This window comes from Cinclus cinclus, chromosome 1, assembly GCF_963662255.1.
Source record: "Cinclus cinclus chromosome 1, bCinCin1.1, whole genome shotgun sequence".
Lineage (NCBI taxonomy): Eukaryota > Metazoa > Chordata > Aves > Passeriformes > Cinclidae > Cinclus > Cinclus cinclus.
Genome location: NC_085046.1, coordinates 104,715,829 through 104,742,038, shown reverse-complemented (window position 1 = coordinate 104,742,038; position 26,210 = coordinate 104,715,829). Strand labels below are relative to the sequence as shown.

Sequence of the window (26,210 nt, the reverse complement as noted above, 5' to 3'; positions counted from 1 at the left end):
TGATAAGTCTGTGATGTTTCAGTGCCTTTTAGGAGTGAGTCAAGATGGAAATAGTAACAACTAAGCAAAAAATAATGTGGTCACCAAATAGTAGAAATACTGGCCACAAGAAATTCTTGTCATAGTTACCCACGCTGCAGATAACATCACTGACCACTGACTATTATAGCAGCATGATGCTTTATAATTGGACGACAGATTCCTATATTCAAATTACTGAAACTACAAGTACCATATCCAAACTATAACAGAGTTCAGGTTTCCTTCTGTGAAAAGGTCTTGTGTTTATCAAACTTAAAGCAGTTCCCAACAGGCCCCTGTGGTGATGGTGCCATCATTTTCTACACATGTGAAGGTAGCAGCATTACGCTCCCAGCACCGTGAAATGCCTGTAAGAATCCAGACCATGTCCACACTGTGCTCAGCAGATGTGATGGTGCAATCCAGCTGAGTGAGGAACAGCTGCATGAAGCTGCAACAACATGGGGTTTGGGGCCTGGGCAAGTAACATGATGGTCTGAGGACGCTGATTGTGTCACTGTACATGCCTCAGCTAGCTGGTTAGAAACTAGTTCAGGTAAGTCTGGAGCTAAGGAGTTGTATGTCCCTTTTCTGCATGCACACTGACAAACAAAGGGATAAACTTCTGGTCTTATGACCTGGGGCTAGCAGGTAACTCATGTTACCTGCTTTGACTTCAGCCAGTTGGATTGTACAATCACATCTGTCAACATATTGTGTCTAAGTTGCTGTGGGTATTTTACAGTGCAGGCAGTATAACATTTACACCTTCATTGGAATATAAAATAATGGTATGGCCACCATCAAGGAGTGCTGGGAACTCTGTGCAATCAGGTAAACAAAATACATTTTAATTAAAATGAACTCAAACCCCATAATAATTTGGACACAGCACTAATAGTTTCAATAATCTGTTTAAATGAACTCTAGTTCTGAGTTATCCCATCATTTCAACAAAGTTTGGCTCTAAAAAAGGAGTGACTGCAAAGGTGTAATGATGTAACTCTTTACAAATACTGCTTTGCATATACGTGTTCCCAGCTTTGTTTTCATTGTATAAGAGTTCTGAGGGACAGCTTTGTTTGCCATGGTACCTTCAGCCAGAGGTAATTTTGCAAGTATTAGTATGGCTATGGGCCATGAATGAGTCAATCACCTTGTACTTTTTTTAATCCAGCGCTTTATAGAGCAGCCTCATCTATTCTTAAGGTGTAGAGGCAGTTTAGGACAACGTTGACATTCTCATTCATCTGGTGGATGGGCTTTATTTTACTCTGGAAAAAGCAAATTGAGTTGGCTCTTTTTCCCTCTCTGCATAAAAACTCCCCATCAAGAAAGTATTACTTTGCACCTACTACACTTTTGAAATGGCCTGTTCCTGGCCTTTAGTTTGCCCCTTCATCAGATTATTTTTGCTGTCATCAAATTAGGAGTCAATCCAATGATAGAATGGTTTCTGTTGAAAAAGACCTCTAAGACCATTAAGTCCAACCATTAACGCAGCACTGCCAAGTCCACTAAATCATGTCCCCTAGTGCCACATTTGCAACCTCGAAGGCTGGTGACTCAATCACTTCCCTGGGCAGCCTGTTTCAATACTTGACAATCCTTTTGGTTTGTCAGGAGGAACTTTTTCCTAATATCCAACCTAAACCTTCCCTCATTGAGGCCATTTGTTCTTGTCCTATCTCCCTTCTCCATTTCAAACAAGGCAGCTCTGGGGATTTGAAGTAACCATAATTTTAATAAATTTTTTTTATAGATCATCTGTTGCCTAAGACCCGACTCTCTCAAACCTTATAGATGTGTTCTAAGAGTAGCAGAGCTCTGCAAAGAAAATAACAGTGGTAGCTTTGGTGTAAAATAATGGTAAACTGTTTTTCTTAAAAAAAGAATTGGAAAATATCCCGATTGTGAATAAAATCAGCTTCTGGAATTTAATTATGAAAATTCCCAAAATATTACTAACTTGACTAATTTATAATTCATCCAGTTGCAGTGAATATGAATTCTTTTTCAGTGACTAAACTTTACTTTTTAAAAAATATCTGGAAGATAGTAATATGAAAGACATGCATTTTTTAAAACTGCATATTTAATGGCATTTGAGTGCATTTAATTTAAGACAAGACATGTAGAATCTTGTGAAGTTTTATGGTATAAAAGCAATTGTCTATAACTTGTGTTGTGAATCTTCACACCATGAGTGTCAGGAATGGTAACTTCTGCTGTTCTTTCCCAAAAAGGATCATCATACAAACCTCTCTGTTTACACCAGCAAAGTTATAAGACATGTCATTTAGAAGTTAATTATCTGTTAAGGGCTGAAACTGTTAAATATTTCCCAGGCCCAAGATAAAAAGCATGGCTTTTTATGGATTTGTCATAGTCTTCATCAGAGCAAAGCATTTACAAGAAGCTAGATATTTAGGACAGCATACATAAAAACAAAGCCAGGACAATTAAAGCTAGTTTACTTTTAAACTCAGCCCAGTTTACTTTGATCTTCAGAATAACTATTTGAGCAAGGACTGCAAAACTAATCCAACCACAGGAAATGTGATAGGTGTATGTCAGGAAAGTAGGAGTAAGGTAGGGTGGGAGAAATTTATTCTAGGAAAGAGCACTTAGGGTTATGAACTGGAGAAATAAGAAGAAAACTTCTTAATCTCATAGGTGATTCACAGTTAACAAGATAATAGCAATGTGGAAAATTGGATTCATGATAGCTTTTAAAAAGTCTAAAATTATGATAATCACTCTACTTTTAATGGAAATACACATCTATTTATATTTCCATTTATACAGTGGAAATACATAGACACAAAAGATATATTATTTCTGTTTATATCTTGGTGTCCTGGTGGATGAGACCACCAGGAGATTACTTTTTAGCTCCTGCTTTAATATACTCCTACATTTCTGAAATCTTCGTTTTTTCAGGCAATTTTTCCCACAGTTTTACTTAGATTTGAATTTGTTTGGCTTTACAGAGATTTCCAACAAGAAGTACTTGAGGCATTTTTAAGCCCTGAGATAGTGAAGATAAAAAAGCTTTTTACCAAGGTAAAAGAAGAATTTCTGGCATCTTGAAAGTTTTTGTACCCATCAAGTGGCTTTAACAGGGAAAACAGTATTTGCCACAGAAATGGCCCTTACCAAGGTATGAAGCTTTCAGCATTCCAGTGGAATTTTAATTTGATTTCAAATCAGTTTGTGAGTTTTTGACATACATTGGTTAAAGGATTTTTTCCCCCTGCACTTTTAAAGCATAAAAGCAGAGGGAGCCTGTGCTGTATATGCACTTGTCGGCGATACTGGCGTGAGCCATATGGTGACCAGATATAGGAGCTGCTATCTATCTCTGGGCTCACAGCTCTCCTCCTTTCCAGATACAACAGAAGTTACTTGGGGAGTGTCTGTGCTGTTTATACAATGATGCCCTTGTCTGCTGGCAGCAAACGCATCTGTGTTTGCCTGGAACAGACAATGCCATCCAGTTTACTTCCTCCCTTGCAGTAGTTTGTTTTCAGACCGGATCCTCTCCATCAAACTGAGCCATTAAGTTCCAAAAAGGTGATTCCCCCCTCCCCCAACCCCCCATTTCTAGCTTGTTCAAGAACGTACAACAAAGATTCAGGTGGTCCATTTGTTACTAATCACTCACCACTCCCAGGCAGTGGGAACAGGTTCTCCTCAGGGTTCCAACACAAGTACTACAGTGCTTGAAAATGCACTGCAATAGGAAATAGCAGCAACTACCCTCTGTTGGGAAGCTAGGATACATTGGAACAGGCAAGACCATATGCCTGAAGCCTCGCACCTTTATTAAATCAGGTGACAGGCAGGAAAACCATATTTATATATAAATAGGTATATGTTGCACTGTTTCAATGTCAAACATATGTTTGCCAAACAGATGTTTGAAAGATACTACTTTTGTTGAGTCTACCCATAGGAAATTCTCTTTTTATCTATTATATGCAAAAGTGTTTTCTCATGCTTGCTGTTCTTATTGCCTAGGCCACTTCTATTCTATTCTATTCTATTCTATTCTATTCTATTCTATTCTATTCTATTCTATTCTATTCTATTCTATTCTATTCTATTCTATTCTATTCTATTCTATTCTATCCTATGTTTTGCCTCATCAAGAGCTAAGATGACTTTTCTCAGCATACTAAATTATAACTAATATCTCTCCCATTTCTTTACTTTCTCTCTCCTATTCATAGAGCATTTTAATGAGTTCACTGCTCAGTGCAGTTTGCACCTCAAGCTTTCATTCTGTAATTCCTTGAGGAGCCTTTTCAGTGCATAGGTAAGTCCCCAAGGGAGGTGAGGGGGCTGCAGTGTGGTCACGACCGTGACTGCAGCTTTAAATCAGCTACTTACAGCCACCAGCATTCATTACCTAACACAGTCTTTATTTTTCAGGTTTTGCAAGCACACTGAGATCAATGCTAGGGTCACTTTATCATTGCCCAAAGTCAATTCAGATATGTCTGCTTGAGAATCCATCACACTTTGCCTAAAGCTGGAAGCTCCTGCAAATAGCCTGTTGCACAGATGGGCTTTAGCAATGATAAAATATTTTGCTCAAGGACTGGATTTGTTGACCAGTTTTCATCCCAGGGCTTCAAACCACACTGGCCTGTGCTATTAACTGTCCCTAGGACTAGAGCAGACACTAAACTAAGCCAGTTTTGCAGGGCAAAGAAGGAGAGAGGGTGGTGGACCAAAAGCAGGCTTAACATAATGTGATTTAACTGCTGAAGGTTTCATGCTGACTAAATTGGAAGCTGAATGTGAGGGGACCTCATGCATTACTAACTTGGCCTAATATGGTGAACAGGATATAGTCTCATTTCGGCCTTGTGCAACTCCTCTGAAGTCAGTAGCTACTTCAGGAACAAGGGTGTCCCAGCCTGTTCTCTCATTCTGAGAGTGTATGCCTTTTAAGATGCACACTCAGTGAGCTGAAAAATGTAAATAGCCTTTGACTTTATTACAAGCTCTTTTGCTTAATTTTTCTTAACTTTTTCACAAGAGGATGGGAGTAACAGTACCTGCTCAGAGAGGGCTGAGCCAATACTTCGAGTATTCCACTGCTCTTGTATTCTTGCTGTTTGCTAAATGTTCCTGACATGAGCACTACTGAAACCTCTTACATGCACAGTTCTATTACTCTCATGTACAAGAATGCTATTTTCACAATAAACAGTATTACTTGTGCTTTTTATAAGTATTTTATTATGATTTAGAAGAAGCAAATGTAGTTATTCTACAGTTTACTGATTTTCTGTATTTAATAAGAAATTTCAATCTCTGCCAAACAATCAGGTCTTAAGTCAGTGTCAACTTGTAGCACACAAAAAGCAAGAATATTTAAGTATCTTATGAAACAGGCAAGAAAATATGGATATGGGGACCATGGTTTTGATTTTATTAGGATTATCTGTTTGTCTACTTTGTATGGACATCAACTTACTTAGAGACACTTTCAAGAATTAGAGACTATGTGCTTTTTAAGAGAGGAAAAAAGATCTTTCAGGTTTGCACGCTTTATCAGCTCAGTGTTATGAGGTCATGTATCTGTTGAGTAATTCCTGTCTCACTCAACAAAACCTAGTTTGATTCCAAAATATGTGACACAACAAATGCAACAAGAAGAAATTACCCATTATTAGTTTATTTATCAGGAAGATAAGAAGATAAAACAATTCAATGTTCAAAAGTTCAATGCACTAACTGGTTGTGTAGGATGGGAATTCATATGATTTCTAAGGGGCCAATGCTAGAAATATGCAAGTTCCTAATCATATAGATACAAACAGTCTGACTGAAGTTCGTGAAAATGAGCTTTATTATCCCAGCATGTGAATGAGTGTTTTCTGGGTTAAAAACTATTACATTACACTCTCAAGTTACAACATGAGTACTTAACCAGACACTTAACCTATACCTGCTTTTATAAATTAGAATCTATTATCCTTTTTGATGCAGATAGCCAAAAGCCTCCCTTTTACAGTTTTGAAGCAGTGCTCAGAGTTTCCTACACAGCTGCATGAGTACCTCCCACACAAATTCTATTCTATTTGAGACAGACAGAACAAGCACTTTTAGTCCACCACAGTCGTGAGAAAAGCCCAGTCTGACAGACATGTTTGAAACACACAGAGTTTGCATTCAGATGAGCACAAACACATCAGCTTTGCTCACCACAAACACTGATACAAGTTTTCAGGTGTACTGCTCCAGACGCAAGATCCTTCACTGGCAAATAAACATGTGAGGCTGGTTCTGTCTGGTGCTCAGCTCTCATCTCTGTGAATTCTCCAAGTTGCCAAACAATGGGATGGTACTTCTCTCCACTTTGTGTTGAATCTGGGCCACTGCAAAATAAAAAAAAATGCAAAGAAGCAAAGAGCAAGAGAGAGCAAGACCCATGTAGCTTTGTTGCAGGGAGATCTGGAGAGGATGCAAGGTGCTTTGCATTTCCAAGAGTACCTGTAAGTTTTCCCATAGACATTGGATAAAACTCATAAATGGCACCTGCTGATCACAGTGGTGATCCTGCCCACTGAGCTGCAGATTCAGGCTTCCTCTTCCGTACTCTATTACAGGCTCATGAATTTTGCATTGTTTCCAGCTAGCTGCCTCAAATCACCCTGCTGAGGCCTGGCATCATCCCTAAAGCCTAAATTAGGCTTTAGTGCCCAAGAGCACTGTGAATTAGGCTCTGTATCTCTAATGATGATTTTTATCTTGCTTTAGATGAAGACTGCAAGAAGCATTTTATGTGTATTTTAGAATTTACGTACTGCATCTCATATGAAATGATCCCAAGCCTACACCCTGTAGCTTGTGGAAATGTTCTCTTTGGACTGTGGCTGCTGAAATGGAACATCTGCATTTCCAAAAGCAACCAAACCCTCTGAATCAAAGGGCTGTGGTAGTAGCCAGCACAAAACAAGAGCAAGAAATGTTGCTATAGCCTGTATTTTTGCTTTAACTGTACATACTTCTCAGCAGAAAACAAAAAAAAAAAATGCAGGCAGCTGTGGATAAGAAAAAACAAAATGTAGAATGCCTTTTTTTTTTTTTCTGAATAAAGCAAGATAGCAAGAACTGACATCCAAGACTGAATAGCATAAATGCTCTATCACTTGGCTATGAATTTGTTTCCTAACCATGACACGGAAAATAACTCGTAGTGCTACTGATTCAGGTTTGCTACTGGCAACTGTTCAGAGACCAGAGATTAATGACTTGACGATCTCTATGCAGTTTATAGTGATCTTTGTAAAAATGCCATTGCCATTTATGGAACTGAAGTGGAAGAACCGAACCAGTACAGTGGCCTCTGTCCAGTACTATTTGAAATCATTACTTTGCTTGAGTCTCAAGCTGAGCCACAATAGGGTCAGGCTGGACATTAGGAGGAATTTTTTCACTGAAAGGTTTATTAAACATTGGACAGCCCAGGGAGAAGGTGGAATCACTGTTTCTGGAGGTGTTGTAGAAAAGACTGGATGTAGCACTTAGTGGCATGTTCTAATTGACATGGTGCTGGTCCTTCAGAGGTTGGCCTGGCTGATGTCAGAGGTCTTTTCCAACCTAAGCAATTCTGTGATTGTTTCCTTATTTAAGGAAAAGGTCCCTGCAGTGGTCTGAGGATAAGGTTTGAACTGGAAGCACCAATACACGCTGCAGAGGTTACATGTTTAGTGCTGGTATCTATTCTTTCTGTGTTTGGTGTGCTACCTTGCACATGGCTCTAGTCTGGACATAACCTGCAATGCTTGAACTTCCGGCACTGCAGAAGCTGGCCTCTCCTTCCCTGGACACATGGGATGGCAGAGTGGTTGTCACTGAAATGGATCTGTGGAGGCCAACTTCTCCAGTCGCCCTGATCAGGCAGGACAAAACCGCAGAATGGGTCAGCTTGCAAAGAAAATACAGCGGATAATCTGGTCCAATCCCCTCACTCAAGCAGAATCATGCCAGAACACATGGCACAGGATCGTGCCCATGTGGTTCTGGAATATCTCCATCGAGTGACCACCTAAGGACCACCCACAGCCGGCTGCCCAAGGCCTGGCTTTTGAAGATCCCCAAGGATGGAGGCCACAGCAGCTCCAGGGGCGACCCTCGCCGCCACTTGTCCCCCCGTGCCCGTGCCCGTGCCGTGCCAACACGGCGGGAGCCACCAGCGCTGAGGCGCCTCCGGGGAGCTGAGACAGAAACACGGCGGCAACATCCCCCTACGGCACGGGGAGCCGGTGGGGGAAGGGGAGCTTCTCCCGGCAGGACGCTGCCCGTCGGCTCCGCGCAATTCCCGCCGGAACCGCCGGGCGGGGGCGGGCACACAAAGAGCGGCTCCCGGAAGGCGGAGCCGGGGCTGGCTGTCACACCCGGCCCGCCCGCACCGGTGCCGAGCCCAGCGCCCTCAGTTGAGCCTCTCCCGCTTTTACCTTCACAAGGGCAACGGGGCTGGTGAAGGGTCTGGAGCACATGTGCCATGAGGAGCGGCTGAGGGGGCTGGGGGTGTTCAGCCTGCAGAAAAGGAGGCTCGGGGGTGACCTTTCCGCTCCAGAACCACCTGAGAGGAGGCTGTAGCCAGCTGGGGGTCGGCCTCTTCTCCCAGGCAACAAGCAACGGGACCGGAGGACATGGCCTTAAGGTGCACCAAGGGAGGCTTAGGCTGGACGTGAGGAAGAGTCTCTTCACAGAAAGGGGGATTGGACATTGGAACGGACTGCCCAAGGAGGTGGTGGAGTCATGGTCCCTGGAGGTGTTTAAGGGAAAGACTGGATGTGGCACTCAATGCTATGGTCTAGTTGACACGGTGGTGTTCGGTCACGGGTTGGCCTGGATGGTCTCGGAGATCTTTTCCAACCTAATTGCTTCTGTTACTGTGATTCCTTCCCAGGCGCGCGCCCCCGTCCCGTCCCGTCCCGTCCCGTCCCGTCCCCGCCCGCACCGGAGCCGTTCCCCCCGCGCATGCGCCCCGCGCCCCGTCCCGACTGTTCAAACAGGAAGGCGGACATGTTGGTGGCTCTCGCAGGTTCCTTTGCAGCCGCCGGACCTCACGCTCTCCCCTCCCCTTAAGCCGCCTCCTTCCCTCCTCCCCTAGCACGCCGCAACCTCGGGTCGGTCCTGAGGCGATCCGGGCTGCCGTCCCGTCCGTGGGAGGCAGAGGAGCGGAGAGGAGGGGGCTGAACCGGCGTTGGCAGCGGCGTAAGGCAGCGAGGAGGAGAGAGGAAGAAAGATGCTGCTGCGGCCGTTCCGCCGGTGAGGTGACTCGTCCGCCGCCCGCGGGGGCACTCGCCCGGTGCCGTCCTCGCTTCCTCGCCCCGTACCCCCGGACGGACCGACCCCACGGTGCTGAAACACGCCGTCGAGAGGATTCCCCTAAGTTTTATTTTTCCATCCATTTTTGCATTGTTGGTGTGCCTGCAGGCTTTTGTCTTTTTTTCTTTCTTTTTTTTTCTTTTCCCTTGTTTTCCCTTCTTCTGTTGCTTCTTCTGGTTCACCGGAAAGGAAGCCGCGCTCCGGAACCTGGCACCGACCCGCCGGCGCTGCAGCAGCAGGGCGAGGAGGAGGGACCGCTACGCTGGATCCCGGGACGGCTTCCCCGGCTGGGAAAATGGGAATGCTGAGACGGTGGGGCCCGAGCAGAGGAGGGAGGGAGAGGAAACCTGCTGCTGCGGAGCTGTGAGCATCCCGGGAAGCTGCGTGCGTGCCTGGAGGAGCGGGGGGAGAAGCAACCTCGTCCCCCGCCCGCTGCTGGTTCCCGTTGGATTCTCTGCCGCCTTGACGGGGACTTGCCCCAGAGACTTCTGTGATTGAAGGGATCTCGCAGGAGGCGCTTCCTCAGCCTGGTACAGGCTGTGGTTTCTCTTTTGTGCTCGCCTGTTTCTGTCTAGTTTTTTACTTTTACACATTTTTTTTTTTTAAACCTTACTTTGCTCTGGAATAAGGGAAACTTTTTATCTCCGGAAACATGTCGACGGGAGAAAGTTTTGAGTCTCGGTTTGAGAAAATCGACGTGACTTTGAAGGACCCCAAGTCCGAAGTGAACGTGGACTGTTTGCTGGTGAGTAGGGAGCGCCGATGGGCCCCCGGTCACGTCTCCCCGAATTCCTTACCCTGTGGGACCGAATCTCGCACTCCTGGCTGAGTCACCGCCCTGCTCAGCTCTGCGCTGGTGTTTTGTTTACTCAGAGTTGGGCTGAGGGTGCGTGAATGTGCCCGTGTGCCGGGAGAGCTGCTTCATGCCAAGGAGATGCCTGCCCAGCCCTGCCTTAGTCGCACTTGTCGCCTCTCGCCCCGCGCACTGCTCTGTGCCTCGCCGGCTGTCACAGGGGCTGTGGAGCCTTTCCACAAGGGGGGGATTCGTGGGTGCCGCTCCTCTGTGCGAGCACAGGACTTCAAATAGCTTTGATACCAGTTCCGACAACTTTTTTAAAGACTGAGGTGCTCTTATGCTGTGGTTAAGCGCTGCAGCGCTAACAGTTGAGTATAACGCGATTAGTGAGCCCTTACGTGTGGGGGCAGGAGTGTCAATGCATTTTAAACTGCTGGTTGTACTAGGCCTGGGGTAAAGGACTGCTCGCTTCTTGTTTCCATGATGTATCGTACGTACCTAATTGCTGGATCTCACCAGCGCTGTCAGTGTTAGAATTGCATCATAGGGAAGCAAACCATAACGCTTCCTGATATAAAACCAACCAACGTCATTTGGTAGCTGATTGACAGAATTGCATGATCTTTTAGTTCTCATTTAGTTCACTTAGTACCTCAGTAAACTGCATGCCAAATCCAACCAGTTTGTTTGGGATGCATCTGGGTCCTTAGATACGCCTAAAGATGTCCTTAAATAGTACCAAAGTGTAATTTGTGCTTTCACACTGAAGTAGAGGGCTTGTTTTCTTTGGAGCAAGTGATGGAAGTTCTTTAGTGTATTTTTTCCCTGGCTTTCTGTTGTCAGAGAGAAGAACAAATAAATTGAATTTGTTCCTTGTATGAACTCTGACATTTGGGGTTGGAAGGGAAGGGAGGTGTGGGGGTGGAGATAGCTCTTAATAGTCATTTTGTGCTGCATGGTTCTTGGCAGAAAGCTTACTTGAGCATAAGGCAGTGGAGAGATTAAAAGTGTAGAGCAAGAATCTCCCTAAGTTCACAATATTGTTTACTCTCTTTAGCTTATTACAGGTTTGTGAGCTTCTGAAGTGTTGGCAGGTCAAACCTACATCCCCAGATAAAAGCAGAGCCTTGTGGATGCTGCTGTAACAAAGGAAAATAGAACTGCATCTTCTGGTTGACTTGCTTCTCTTGATCTGCTTTACCTATCTGTCATCTTAGAACCACAGCTAATGAGGAGACCTCTGGTTCTTAGGATATAGTGTGTCAGTTTTGGTACCTCAAGACTGATCAGACATTTTTACAGCCAGGTTCTATTGATAGGTGTCAAGAGTACAGAGTCAGCTAAGAGTCCAGAGTTTACTTGAACCATGGCTCAGTTTGCTCTATGTGCTTGAGTGCTGGCTGTTCTGTGGGGACCTTCCTGCAGTGGTAGGAAGGAATTGGCAGGTATCAGACATGCAGTTGGTAGTATCTTTAACCGTATTCCTTAATCTTATAATCAGTTTAAGGATTTGCCCCATTTCAGTTATCTTAATTGTGATTAGGAGCTAAGCTGTAGTCAGTTTGGGAACGAACTTGCTGGGATGCTTCCTGTCATGCTCGCTGAAAGTTTCAGAACATGTGTTTGCATCCCAGATTTTAAGGTCCTTTGAAGTGTCAATTTTTTAGGAAATTTCCTTTGAACTATTACCAGTTAAAAAAGAAAGTGCTGCTTCTGGGGGAATCACTTGGTAAGATAACTTTATGTGTGTTTGGTCAGTTACATCAGTCTTCCTCTGGCTAGACTTATACTTTGTTTTACTCGTTCTTGGGGTCTTTCTATAGAAGGATTTGCGTATCCTAACATTTTCTAAACATCTTAAATATTTTACACCAGTTCTTAGTGCAATAAGTCACGCTACAATCATCATACTACTTGTATATTAAATCCATTAAAATCTGTATGGATATGCTTTTAAGGAAGAAATGCTTAGGTGTAGATATAATTGATCTGCATTTAAATACCTACTGAAATGTACTCCCCATTCCTTTCTCTTCAAGTCTCAGTTAGAGGGAAATGACAGACTTCAGACGTAGTACACTTAAAAAAAAAGTAAAATCATGTTTTTGTGATCAGACTACATACCAGAATTCTTTCTAATAAAACTTTAAAAATTTAATTTTTTTAAACCTTTGATTAAAGTAGTGCATTGATATTCCTTTTAACTGCATTGACTTTTCCTAAGCAAAGGTGATAACTAACTGCATATCTGAGTGGAAATACATGAATAGCTGATATACAGACACTTGAGCATCTGATGTTCTGTATGTGTAGGTTTAAAATGATGGGTTTCGTTTAGATTCAGGAAACTTTTTTTTATTCTTGGCTGTACGATGAAAAGTCTCAGCAATGCTCTTGGCTTTTTTGGGATAGTTTTATCCTCTAACTTTGCTTCATTTTTCTTCTGTTCTTATTTTTCTTCTCTGTCAATTTGTACCCTTTGTAGACTAATGGGCAAGACATGGAATAACCTTTAAATTTGTAGCCGTTTTGGGTTTTGTAAATGTAATAAGCTATATTCTGTATGATAGGAAGATTCTGAATTTGTATGTGTGGTAGAATGAGAACTCCAAGAAACGAAGATGGGGGTGGGGCCTGATACAAAGGAAGATGTGTTACCGTTTCAGGAAGGTGTGGGAGAAGAGTGCTGACAACAGAGCAGAGCAGGCGGAAAAGGCACACTGAGGGGCTTGTGACTTCAATTTACATGCGGCAGGAAGGAAATTCATAAAGCTGAAGTGTAGGAGAGAGACGTGTTTATTTTTCTCCTATGCAACTGTAATAAAAAAAAAACAGAGTAAGAAAATTATTTAAGTTGCAGCTGTCTGTAACTAAATTTATTTATTTGGCACTTCCATGCACTTGATTTAGCACTAGGCAGGGGAATCTTAGATAAACTGTCTTTTTTTTTAATGAGGCATAGGGAGGCTCAAGCATGAGTTAAGTGTAGACAATATGTCACAGCGTCATGTAGTGCATTTTCTCAAAATATATGGTACTAGGAGTTCTACAGTCCCCAAAAGATCTAATAACACTGTGAAGGCTGTGTTAGAGAGGTGGTCACACTGTGGGGTGTGCAGTGGTCAGATCCCGGTGAATTCCATAGGGGGGTGCTGAGTAGGCCCAAAGGCAGTGTAAGTGACTATGAACTTGAGCTAAGTGTCTCATGAGCTTAAACACTGAAAAGCAGCATTCAGTGAGCATCGTTGCTCAACAGTTTTTGGAAAGAACCCCGGTTTTAGTAAATTACTGGAATTTGTGGGCTTACAGTTTTTGAAAAGTGGGGAGTTAAGGGGTTAATAAGTGTGTAGATATGGGACATTTTGACCTGAAATTGCCTATGCTTTTGATTCTAAAATGACTAGTAACTTTTAACCAAAATGTATTTTGGTGCTCTCTGTGTTCAGGTAAGAACTCACGAAGAGTGTTTTCATGGTTTATACTGGCACTTGAGTTATTATACATATTCCCTTTATATATATTTAACAATATAATACTATAATTATTCTGGTACTTAGTCAATTACTTCCATGGTTGATTTTAAAAACTTCACACTTTTGGTGGTCTCAGTCTTCAAAGATGTCAAAGATTTCATTTGTTGAGCAGTTTGTCTTTAAATTAACTGACAACAGTAAACACTACATATCACAAACTTGTTTTATCTACTCTGAAGAGGTTTCCATTTTTGTTGCAGCAAAAATGCATAGCTACAGAGCTTGATGCACCTGTTTTTCCTAGGCCTGTTTCATCAGCTAGATTAATTAATGTTCATGTCTTGCATAGGAAAAGGCAAGGTTAGCTCCTCATCTTTGGAGTTCTATATATTTATCTCTGTTACTAGATATATTTGCCTTCTGTGAAATCTGTTAGAAAGCACTTCTGAAGACTTTGTGATTAGGGATTTTGATAATACATTTTTAAAAAGCAATAAATAAAAAGTAAATAACTGAAAATACCTTTACTTTAGAGGTATCAAACAAATAGCTGTTGAAATCACGTTGACTGAAACTACGCTGACTCTGCTCTTGAAGTCTGAGTGATTAAATGCTAGAAAAATTTGGTATCTGACAAGCTTCCTTGATTGGTAATGAAGCTTCTTATATATATGTATATATATGTATTCAAGAAGCAGAACTTCATGAACATTTGCAGATTGTCAGCTTCAGAATTCTGTAAGTTGTCTGAAGATAGTCCAAAGTAAGGGAAAGTGTTGTGACTGACAAAATCTCCTTGGAGATGTTTCTATCATTCTTTAGATCCGAGTGGAAGGTCTGCAGTTGTGTCGGGGCAATCACCAGTATTAGAACAGATAGGGTGTTGAGTGGTTTGAGAGCAGGACTTGGAGGTTTTATCTGAATTTCTGGCTCATCTGTCAGAAAATGACCTTTTTGGCAGGGGCTGTTAGTGTCAGGGCAAGGGCTTTAAATTGAAATGAGTATAGGTTTGGATAGGACATGAGGAAAAAGTTTTTTACTGGCAGGGTGGTGAGGCACTGGAACAGATAGCCTAGAGAAGTTGTGAATACACCATCTGTGGAAGTGTTCAAGGCCAGATTGGATGGGGCTTTGAGCAACCTGGTCTAGGGGAAGGTGTCCCTGCCCATGGCAGGGGTTGGTACTGGATGATCCTTAAAGGTCCCTTCTCACCCAAATCATTCTGTGATTTGGTAGTTAGATTCAAAATAAGATTTCTGGCTAACCTGGAAATGCAATCCCATGTGTTCAAGTCACCATATATGAACTTGATATGCAAAAAAATTTAATATGAATTGTTGATAATCACTATGTTAATTACTAGTATTATGCTAATTAATATCAATAATGTTATTTAACATTAATGTTAATATTAGCTTCTCATCACTACTGATTATGGGATATAAAGGCTGATGTTAAGTTAATGATAAAATATATATCTTGATATGTTAGTCAAAAGTAAAATGCAACTCTTAAGTTGGCTTTGAGAATACAGTAACTTGGTGGGTTCTTATTTTTGCATCTCTTAAGAATTTTTTAGTATTACGTTAGCCTTTAGAAATTTAAGAGTAGAGATGTGGAACTGTCAAATGGTTATCATGTTTCATGGTGTATGGTAGGTTTTACAGATGAATTAATAGTTAACTTAGCCAGTTCTTCTGCTTATAGAACTAGAGGCTGTGTAGGAATGTAATTATTTATTTTTCTTATAAAAAATTTTAATGAGGAATGATAATAGAAAGTTGATGTTAGGACATGTTTCGACAAGAGGAATAAAACACCCAACTAAGCTATAAATGCTCTTACAAAGTAAAAATATTTGTAAACAATGTCATTTTCCCTGGTGACTGCAGAGTGGGTTTTTATTGCTTGAGGGAAGGAAGAGGGAAACACCTGGAATTTGTTTGTTGGACAAATTGAAAATCAACCTGTTGGTCTGTAAATCTTCGAGGACAGTGATAGCTTCAGGAGCCACTCATCGAGTACTTAATAAATACTGAGAAGCCCTTTGAGTAGGTGATGTTGGTAGCCTCACAGTTGCTGTTAGCAGAATTCCTTAGGTCATATTTTAGTACTAAATAAAAAGCTTTTTAAAGTCTCTTACCAAAGAACACTGAGATGTTTGTTTTTTTACAAGATGTTTATCTTGAATTTAAGAGGTCCCAAACCATGTAATTAAAATCTTTTTTTGGTGGATGTTGCTTGATTTTATTTATCAAAACTCCTTTGTTGTCAAGAAATGGCAATTCCAAATGGAAGTACCGAAAAACTGAACGAATTTCTCTGAGAACAAAATTGGATAATGGTTGAAGACTTTTCTGTCTTTGCCTTAATTTGTCCAGTCATTCCAGCAGCAATAAAGCCAGAAGGATGATGAGACAATATTGGTAAAACTGCAGGCTCTATGCAGGCAACACCCAGTTACTGCTCATTTAAAGCAAATGCAAATAACACCATCTTTTAGCTTCCTCAGCAATCTCCTGAAATTACCACTCAAATTAATCCAAGGCATCCAAGCATGGACAGCAAACAGGAGGAGCAGAGAGCCACGTGCAGCAGGAAAACTGTGATGCTGGATCATTGGCATTGGAACAGGCTGCCCAGGGCAGTGATGGAGTCCCCATCCCTGGAAGGGACGTGTAGGTGTGGCACATGGGGACACGGTTCAGTGATTGTTCTTGGCAGTGCTAGGGAAATGGTTGGACTCAAAGATCTTAGAGATATTTTCTGACCTAAATGATACTGTGAACAGTGATTGAACAAGCACTGAAATAGGGTATTTGAGAAAAAGGAAAGTTTTTTCGGGCTTCTCTTGTCTATGTCCATTTGCTGTGCTGAGATGATTGGATTGTCTGTGCTGAAGTCTCCAGTCAGCAGGGTAGAGATATGTCTGTAGTTGGCAGGGTGTGAGGTGCTGTGGTGCATCTTCAGTTACAGCTGTCTGGAGACTGTCTGGAAGAGCAGGAGCTGCTTGGCTGGGTTGGCTGCCCGTGTTGCTAAGGGAGAACCGGCACAAGATCAGCAGCAGCTTCTGGCTGGAGCACGGGTCAAAGTCTATTCTGATACTCAAAATCTTGTAAAGGATTGGCTTTCACTAACTGAAAGCCTGCCACTCCCCTGCTTGTCAATATTTATACAATAAAAACTGTCATGAGGACAGTATGTAATATGTCTTTATTAGTAGGTTCTAATTGACATCCAGCTGCAGGTTTCTTTATTTTAGTTTCTCTTATGTTTCTTCTGTGCATTAATTTTTCTGTTTCTTTCATAGAGCTCAGAGATACGTGAGGGTTTTCTTGACTTCTATCAGTTGTGTGGTCTGAGATGATGCAAAAACCTAATGCTTGGGAAGCTCTGTAGGAAACACTGTACACACTAAGGCTTTTATTTTGGACTCTAGATTGGAACTACCTAAAAGTGTTTCTAGCTTGAGTGTGTTTGTTCTGTGGAGCTTATAATAAAACTGGAGACACAAGTGGAACACATTTTTGTTTTTTTCTTACAGATATTCATGAGTCATAATATTCTCTTAGGAAAAAATCCTCAAATTCTAATAGTTATATAAATATTGACTAATTATGTCTTTATATTTTTTTCTCTTAAAAGCAGCATAGTAGTTGGTACTGCACTATATTCAGATGTATTAAATGCTAAGGTATGAATATATTCAGGGAAAAACGTGGGGTTAGATGTCTATGTTGAAAATGCATTAATAGAAGATGGCTGTTTTCCTGTGTACTCCCTGACTGCTGTGAAAATATTGTTTCTGTGGAGGCTGAGCTTAATTTTTAGCAAATAAATAGCAGCCAAAAGAACCCCTGACTGCACAGAACTAACTATGTCATCTGGAATTAGCTTTTTGAAGAAGAGGAAGCCAGAAGCTTCTTTTGACATCTGGAGATTTCAGCTAGGAAATTTTTTCCTGTTTTGTGGTTGGAGATACTACATTTTTCAGCAGATGGTTAGTAAAACTTGTATTATAGCCATGATGGTTATTTCCAGTAGGAAAGTGTGAAAGAACAATGGTTCTGGCATTCATCTCCAACAGGCTACTGTTTGATCATTTGTTTCTTTTGTCTAAATCAGTTACTTTGGTTGATAATTTGGAAATCTGCCTTCTTAATTTTTATTACCATGTATTGTGGGAAAGTAGTATATTGTTGAGTACAAATTATGTTTTTTTCACAGAATGATTGAGGCTGGAAGGAACCTCTGGGGGGTCCCTTATCCCTCTGCTCTGATAGAGTCACCTAGACCAGATTGCCCAGGAAGGATTTTGACAACTCTACAACTTCTCTGGGCAGCCTGTAATTTTCCACTTCTCAGAATACTTTCTCTGTTGACGTTTCACACAGCAGAAAATAAAATTCATCAAAACTAAATAGAAAAGTCATCAGTAGTCACTTGGCATTTATTTGCAGAGTCTGGACTTCTTGTTCAGTAAATCTGTTTCTAGCCCAAATAATTTTGAAAGGTGTCTGCCACAGAAGACCAGAGGAACTTTCTGCATGGAGGCATCTGTAGATTCAGATATTTTAAGCATAAAGATTTGTATCTGAGGGGTCAGTTGCTGTGAATTCATAACCTCATAGTTAATTTGTGACTGTGGTTGGAAGAGATGTAGGATTCTTCTGTTGGAGCTAAAAAGAGAGTGAATACCTTGCTGTGATTTCCAGTTTTCACTCCATGAATGCCACTTCAGTTTTTCATGATTTTTCAATTTTTCATGTAGCTTTGTGTTTTCTGTATCCCGTGTACACAGATCATTTTAATCCTGACAGGCAGTGAGGGATGCTGGGTAGGACTTCCTTATTGGCCTAGAAAAGTGAAAGACTTTGTGATACTAATGTGATGATACTGTCCCTGAGAGACTGGTAAAGAGGAGAGACTGCCTGTAGAGTTTTCAGGCAGTCTTCTGAGGAGAGACTTCAGCTTCAAACTTTGACTTCAGAGAAGCTGAAGTGTAAGGTGTCACTGCAACAAGCACCATCTTCCTAAAGTATGGATGACAGGCTAGCATGTTAATTCCACCCCTGAGACCTGGGAGCTCATTTGGCTACAAGTGCGCAGTGACTCTGTTAAATACTTAACAGGGGAAGAAACCTCTCCCCCCAGGAGGTAACCAAGTAGGAGTGGATGGGGAAGATTCTTCAGGGAGGAGTGAGGTGAGGATAGGACAAGCAGTGAGTGAGTGCTGGTTATACTTGGCTTGTGCTTTTTGCAGGTGCTGGGTTGTGGGAATAATACCAGGCAGGACATGAAGCTGTGGTTGAAAATAGAGATGATACTGATGCCTCACAACTTTTGTGTTGGTACTCTGCACTGCTGTCAGTGTTAGAGGTGGAATCATAGAATTCCCTTCTTTGTTATGAAATCTGGTTATACAAATGTATTTTTATACTAATCTCTTCTTAGAAAGTAGGTTTGATTGTAGGCGTGCAAAGAATGCTGTCATTAGTGAGCTGAGAGAATTTATTCTCTCCTTTCAAAGAGGGAAGGTGGTTCTGCCACTTCAGTGATGGCTTGTTTATTGCTCTAATACATCTTTAGTGGGTAGCTGTCCTCCTCCTTCAACTTAATTTACTGCTAAGTTCATTGGCTATTAAACAAACAATTGCCAGCATAACAATGATACAATTTTTGGTGGTCTTGGGACCCTTCAAACCTGCTGTTACATGCTATATATCCTCTTTTGTGGAAATTCAAGGCCAAAAGTTGTGCTAGCCAAGTGGTAGACTCAATAGGAATTGAAATTTTTTCTCTTGCTAGTATTGGCAACAATCACCATGGCTTTTGAAAGAGAGGCTGTTGTTGCCAACATTTGTGGAGCAAAGTGCTCATGAAGACCTGTGATTGAAAGCTAAGCTGAGCTATTAATATGATTGTTGCTTATTGGGTTGCTTTTTGTTTGAACAGTGGGTTTGGTGATTGGTTGTTTTGGGATTTTTTTTTTTTTAGTACACTGAATTTATAATTGGATGCGTTATTAAAGAGCTGGGCTTTCTCTGTAGCAAATAAATTAGTAGGGTTCCTGGAGGAGCTTTTGTGTTCTGTCTTTTACTAAAATGTGCATGGCTATTTTTAGCCTGATATTCCACAAACTGTTTTGTGCATGTGGTTTTTGGAAGTAGCATGACCTTAAAGTGTTTGGAGATAGTTTTGACTTGCAAAATCAGGTGGTCAGAGAAATCATTAGAGCTAGTCACAATGTGGTTCTGAATCAAGCTATGAAGACTCTTGTTAGGAAAACCATATTTAGGAGCATTCTGGGTTGTTTGTCTAAAGAATAAAGTTGTAGCACAAAGAAGGTCTTGTATCACACAACTTGTGTGCTCAGAGCTGTTCATTCATTTTTTGGGGGAGATTGTATTGGGGTAAGGAAAGGACTAAAAGTCCCTCTTGCTCTAATTCTTGATGAGTGTAAGGTCAGAGGAATCTTTGAAGTGTTTTCCTTTTGTTTCTTTTCTGTCCTCAAATGCCTTCTGGCTTGGGTAAGAAAGCTTTTGTCCTTCTGAATTCATGTTAATAGTGTTATGTATACATTGTGTAGTTTGGACTTGGGATTTAAGCAGATACCCCATTTAGAGGTAAGATTGGGGGGTTAGATACTGGTGCTGCAGGAGCTGCTTTGGATCTGGGACTGCAGTGACTCTAGAAAACTCCATTTTAACTTTCTGCCTTCTCTACAGTTGATTTTGGCTGGCATCAGAGAATAGTTGGGATGGCTGCATTGTTTTTTTCTTTGGTTGTCTTGTCTTTGAGCTTCTGGCAAAGAAGGGAGACAGATTAACTTCACCTTCATATAAAGAATAGTGTCTGTCATAGTTCTTGGTAAGTTCATGGGAAAGAAGGGTCTGAGAACTGTGAATTCTAGGGGAGAGTGAAAGGGATTTGTTTCCTTTCTCTTTTTACATACCCTGTTTCATTGCAGCGTGATAGACTCATAGATGTGGTCCGAAATAAAAGAAAAGGTTGATCAAAGCCATTTATTTGCAGGTTGGGAAGTTTGGTTCAAAGTTTCTACTTATAAAGCCCTGTAAGTAGAAGCTTATTTTTTCAGTGTAAGATTCAACCAGAATAGGCAGCTGAAGGTTTTCTTCAAATCTAAGTGTCTTGTGAGAGGTTGACGAACTCTACCAAAGCAGAACATATTTTGCTTTCTTTCTAGTATGTTTCAACATCAAAAATCTTACCTTACAGTGGTGCTGCATTACTCATATTTTGTGGGAGGAAATAACAGTGTTCTGCAAAGGTGTATTGTAGAAAAAAGTTGAAATCCTAAGCTTTCTTCTGACTGGTAATTCTTCTTATAGGCCCTTACATGTAATTTAAGAACAAGTCTTCTGAGCTGATCGGTTAGCAGAAGTGGAAAAAAAAGAAATATGGTAATGAGATTTTGGAGAATTACTTTGAAAAGTAGTATGATGTTTTTACAAAAATAAGTAGGTTTTTTTCAGAGGAGTTGGAATCAACATAACCTCTTCCATAACAATGGAAAAAGACACAATCTTTAACACTTGAACTTGTAACTTAGAGCTAAAGCTTGTGCTTAAGATTAGATCATTCTCTGTAGATCTTGCTTCCCTTGTATTTCTTCATGATAAACAAATGTCTTTTAGGTGTAATGAAGTGCAGCTCACAGAAATGAGCTGATTTATTTGTTAATCTTCCTTTCTACATCCAGAAGAAGGTGGAAGCAGTGTTACCAATAAGAGCTCCTGACCAAGCTGGGCAAGATACCTGTGTTCTCATCTCTGCAAAATAAAAGAATCACCTAATTTTTAAATCCAGAAGGGTGGTGTCTGTTGTCATGTGTTCTTCAGTCTTCAGATAATTTCTGTTTCACTTTTGCAGTAGAAGTAAAACCAATAATCATGTTCTGATGTGAGAAGGAGAAGCAACTAATGGGACAGTTGACAAAAATGATTTTGTCAGTAATGCCAGTCCTGTCAATTTATAGTCTTGAGTTAATTCTTAAACTTGTACAATGGGTATTTGCCTGCCATAAATGACTAAATTCTTGACAATTACAAAAAAATGCAACCTTTTGATGTTGAGGTTGTGGAAGGTCAGTCATTCAATTTAAATATTTCTTGTTTGAGTACCAGTCAAATATTTCTTGAAAAGACAGGAGGTGAAATGAATTGGTGTGCCATGTTATCTTCTTGCCTTAGTAAATAAAATATCAACAAATAGGAAGCATCAGTGTAGTATCCTTCATACATCCTTCTTTACTTTTGAGTATTTTTAACTGCAGAACACAACGGATAACATTTGTGGTGTGGCAGAGGTTGGGTATAAGAACCAAAAAAATGCCCTTTGTGGAGAAGGAAGTCTTGTCTGAAAGATAATTATATGAGGTTTGGCAAACAGGCATAAAAATTAGTAAGATGATAATTAAAGATGATTTTGGTGGTGGAATTGTTGGTTTGGCCTGATGTGCCTTAAGTTAGGGTTTCCCAATTTCTTCAGTCTTTTTGTGAGTCTGTTTTGTATTTCTGTTTCCTGCATCTAAAATAAGGAAGTACTTCCCCCAACCCCCACAATTTGTGGGTTTGATGGTGTGGAGGCAAGTTACTTTTTGTACTCCTTTTAAGAGGTAGGGAAATTTCATTGGTAATAGAGAGGTCATTAGTATTAGAAAAGCAGACCTCAAGCTACAAGGACTTGTCAAACACTAATGGCCAACAAAAACCTCCACAGCAAGTAAAAAGGCAGGTGTGAATCTGTTTAACACTGCATCTTCATTGTTATGTTACAAATTGCTATTTTAGTATAATCCATTGCCTTCAAATTTTTAGTTATTTTTGTAGAATCACAGAAGTGCAGAGTTGGAATGGACCCACAAGGATCATCCTGACGTTGCACATTTTACAAATCCCAAGGATCACACCTTGTACGTTGTCAGAATGCTTCTTGAACTCTGTCAGGGTTGGTGGTAGGTCCAGTTCCCTGGCGAGCCTGTTCCAGTGTCTAACTGCTCTCTGGGTGAAGAACCTTTTCCTAATATCAAACTTAAACTTCCCCTGACACAGCTTCATGCCATTGTCTTGGGTCCTGTCACTGATCACCAGAGAGAGCAGATCAGTGTCTGCCCCTCTCCTTCCCCTCATGAGGGTGTTGAAGGCTGCAGCAAGATCTCCCTTCAGTCTCCTCCAGGCTGAACAAGCCAAGTGATCTCAGCCATTCCTCATAAAGCCCTGAAGAACCTTTGTGGCTCTCCTTGGGACACTATCTAAAAGCTTTGTATCTTTGTAGTTTTGTGGCACCCAAAACTGGCCCCAGATTCGAGATGAGGCTGCCCCAGTGCAGAGCAGGACAATCCCCTCCCTTGCCTGGCTGGTGATGCTGTTCCTGATGCCCCTAGGACATGCTTGGCCCTCCTGGCTGCCAGGGCATTGCTGGCTCAGATTCAGCTTGCCATCAACAGGACCCCCAGGTCCCTTTTTGCAGCACTGCTTTCCAGCCTCTCGTTCTGGTCTGTATGTACATCCAGGATTGCCCCATCCCAGGTGCAGAATCCAGCACTTGTCTTTTGTTAAAGTTCATATGGTTGGTGGTTGCCTACCCCTCAAATCTGTTGATGTTTCTCAGCAGGATCTCCCTGCCTCTGAGGGAGTCAACAGCTTCTCCCAATTTAGTACCACTGGCAAACTTACTTAGTATTCCTTCCAGTTTTGCATCCAAGTAATTTATGAAGATGTTGATGGGCACAAGGTCCTGTGGAGGGATAGAGCCCTGCAGAGCCCTGTTAGTGACAGGTCAGCAGTCTGATGTTCACCCCATTTGCTACAGCCCTTTGTGCCTGACCTGTGAGCCAGTTGCTTGCCTGTCCCATGGTGTGTTTATCCAGCTGAATGCTGGACATTTGGTCCAACAGGACACTGTAAGGCAGTACTGAAAGCTTTACTGGAATCCCAGAAGATTAGATCAGCTGGCTTCCCTTGATACCTAGGTGGGTTACCTTGTCGTAAGAGGGAATTAAGTTTGTTGAGCAGGATTTTCCCCTCAGAACCCATACTGATTGTGACTGATGACTGCATTCTCCTTCAGGTGTTTTTCAATACCTTCCCAAATAAGCTTTTCTCTAATAGTCATTGAAATGACATTGACAGGCCTGTAGTTTCCAGGGTCATCCTTCTTGCCCTTCTTAAATTGGGACAATGTTTACCAGCTTCCAGTCAGCTGGAACCTCTCTAGATTCCCAACATCATTCAAAAAAATCATTGAGAGGGTTATCCTTTTGAGTTAGAGCTGTGTTTTTCTTAAGCTCCAGATATTCCCACAGATAAGTAGGGAAAAGTGATTTACAAGGACATGGGCTTGTGATTGCAAAATACTGTTTTTAAGTAAAGAAAATTAGTTTCTGTGTATGCTAACCTAAAAATTACTGTGCTTCAATATAATAAGTAAATTTTTACAATACAATAGCTTTTTTAGTAGCATGTTCATAATTTTCATCGCACTCTTTGCATTGAATGTGTGGCAGAGAATCACTTTTTAGGAGGAAAACTACACAAAGAAAAGCTTAATGAAATTTGATGCTTTCAGTGGAAAAATGTCAGTATTGGGTGTTTGAACTGTGTTGTGCATGTATACAAAGCTGTTAAAATGAAGATAAGTGTTTTTTAAGTTTCACTTTAACTGCAGTGTCCAATATTCAGCTGATAATGCTCATTAGTATAACGAGAGACTGTTCCTGTTTGCCATAGTTTCCAGTGGTGTAATCACTGGAGGAAAGGGGGAAGATCACTAAAATGTTCCATTGACCTAAGCAGTTTGAGGGTTGTAATAAATAGTTTATTAGTTCTCTGAAATAATTCTCCTTTTTGTTAGTCTTACATGCTGAGTAGTAGTGGTTTTGTACCTTAATGAATTCATATGCAATTATTATGTGCTTTTTAAACCTGGAAGCTTGCTTAACAGATTTCCAGTAAAGCCTTTCTGTGAAAAGCTTCATCAGTCACTCAAGATAATTATTAAATAAATGAATTGAATAAAAAGAAATTTATGCTTAGTACCTTCACACACTTTTATATACATGCATACACATTATATGTGATGAAAAATATGAGATAATGACATTCATTTTCCTTTAAAATAAAAAAAAAAATCTGCAAGTTCAGTTCAAGTATTCTAAGCTTCAGAAAAATTGAGAGGAGTTTTTGTTTTCAATACTGTGCAATTGTAATTTGCTACTCTAGGTTTTGTTAGAAGGAAACTGTGATGAGAATATTTCTGTATACTGAATGGTGACACCAAAGTTGCACAAGGAATAATTACCTAACGTTTGCTAATATAGAGTTGAATTAATTTTGGTGAGACATCAAATATGTACTATTTTAAAAATGCATCTGGACTTGTGGTGGTCAGTGGGTTTTACCCAGGCTTGCAGTCTCTCACAAGCGGGGTCTTCCGGGGTGGATGCTGGGCCTAATGCTGTCCAGTGTCTTCCTTCATGACCTGGATGGTGGCATTGAAAGTACCCTCAGTAAATTTGCTGATGAACTGAGTAGGGAAGAGACACTTTAGTAGGAAGAGGCATCTTATAGAGAGACCTGGACAGGCTCTAAGAGAGGGCAAGCAAAAACAGTATGAAGTTTAACAAAGTCAAGTGCAGTGTCTTATATCTGGGCTGACACAACTAAAGAGCCTGGTACAGACTAGGATCTCTGAGGTTGGGAGCAGCCTTGCTGACCTGGAGTGCCTGTGGGACAACAATGTGGACACAAGTCAGCAGAGCACATCTGGCAAGCTGGATCCTAGGCTGCATATACAGAGGTGTCAGTAGTAGAGTTGGAGATATGATCATTCTACTCAGTGCTGGTAAGGCCACATCTGTAGGGTGGTGTCCAGTTCTTGTTCCTGCAATTCAAGGAGGGTCCTAAAGGAAGGTTCACAAGGCTGATCAAAGGGCTGAAGAACTTGGTTTTTGAGGGAAAAGAGGTGTTTCCCTGGAGAAGGCTTGGGGGACCTCATCACAGTGTTCCAGTACTAAAAGGACAGCTACAACGAAGCTGAAATCTGTCTTTTCAGGAGGAGAAAAGGAGCCAACATGTACATGTTGTATTAGGAGAGGTTTAATGTACAAAAGAAATTTTTTACTGTGACAGTAATCAGTCATTGGTACAATGTTCTCAGGGATGTGGTGGAATCCCCATTGGTGGTGGTTTTCAAGACTCAGCAGGGTGCTGAGCAATCTCATCAAGGCTCCCTGTTGCATGAGCAGTTGGACCAGGTGAACTTTTGAGGTTACCACCAAATCTAGACTGTTCTGTGGTTCTGTGATCCTCCATTTTTGGAGGAAAAAAATTTCCATAGTGTTTCACTGGTTGGTTTTCTCTTTGCCTTTTCTTAGTTTCTTTCAGAGCCTCAGTGAAGCTCTTAAATCAGTGCAATGACATGTTTGCAGCAGTTCTAGTTAAGCACAAAGTAATGGTATGTGCTATATGTACAAATTGTTTTCTCAGCTACCAAGGTCCCATTTTCTGCAGTGACACCGTACAGGATATGATATCTGTACT

General features: G+C 41.2%; 1 protein-coding gene across 2 annotated transcripts in view; it reads left to right on the top strand.

Moving 5' to 3' along the window:
- Window positions 1-10,030: 10,030 nt before the first annotated feature.
- Window positions 10,031-26,210, top strand: part of ROCK1 (Rho associated coiled-coil containing protein kinase 1) — an 83,274-nt gene continuing 67,094 nt past the window's right edge. For both annotated transcript variants that reach the window (XM_062488387.1, XM_062488378.1), the window contains exon 1: window positions 10,031-10,123. In XM_062488387.1, coding sequence (XP_062344371.1) covers window positions 10,031-10,123 — 93 coding nt within the window. The remainder of the gene's footprint in view (window positions 10,124-26,210) is intronic.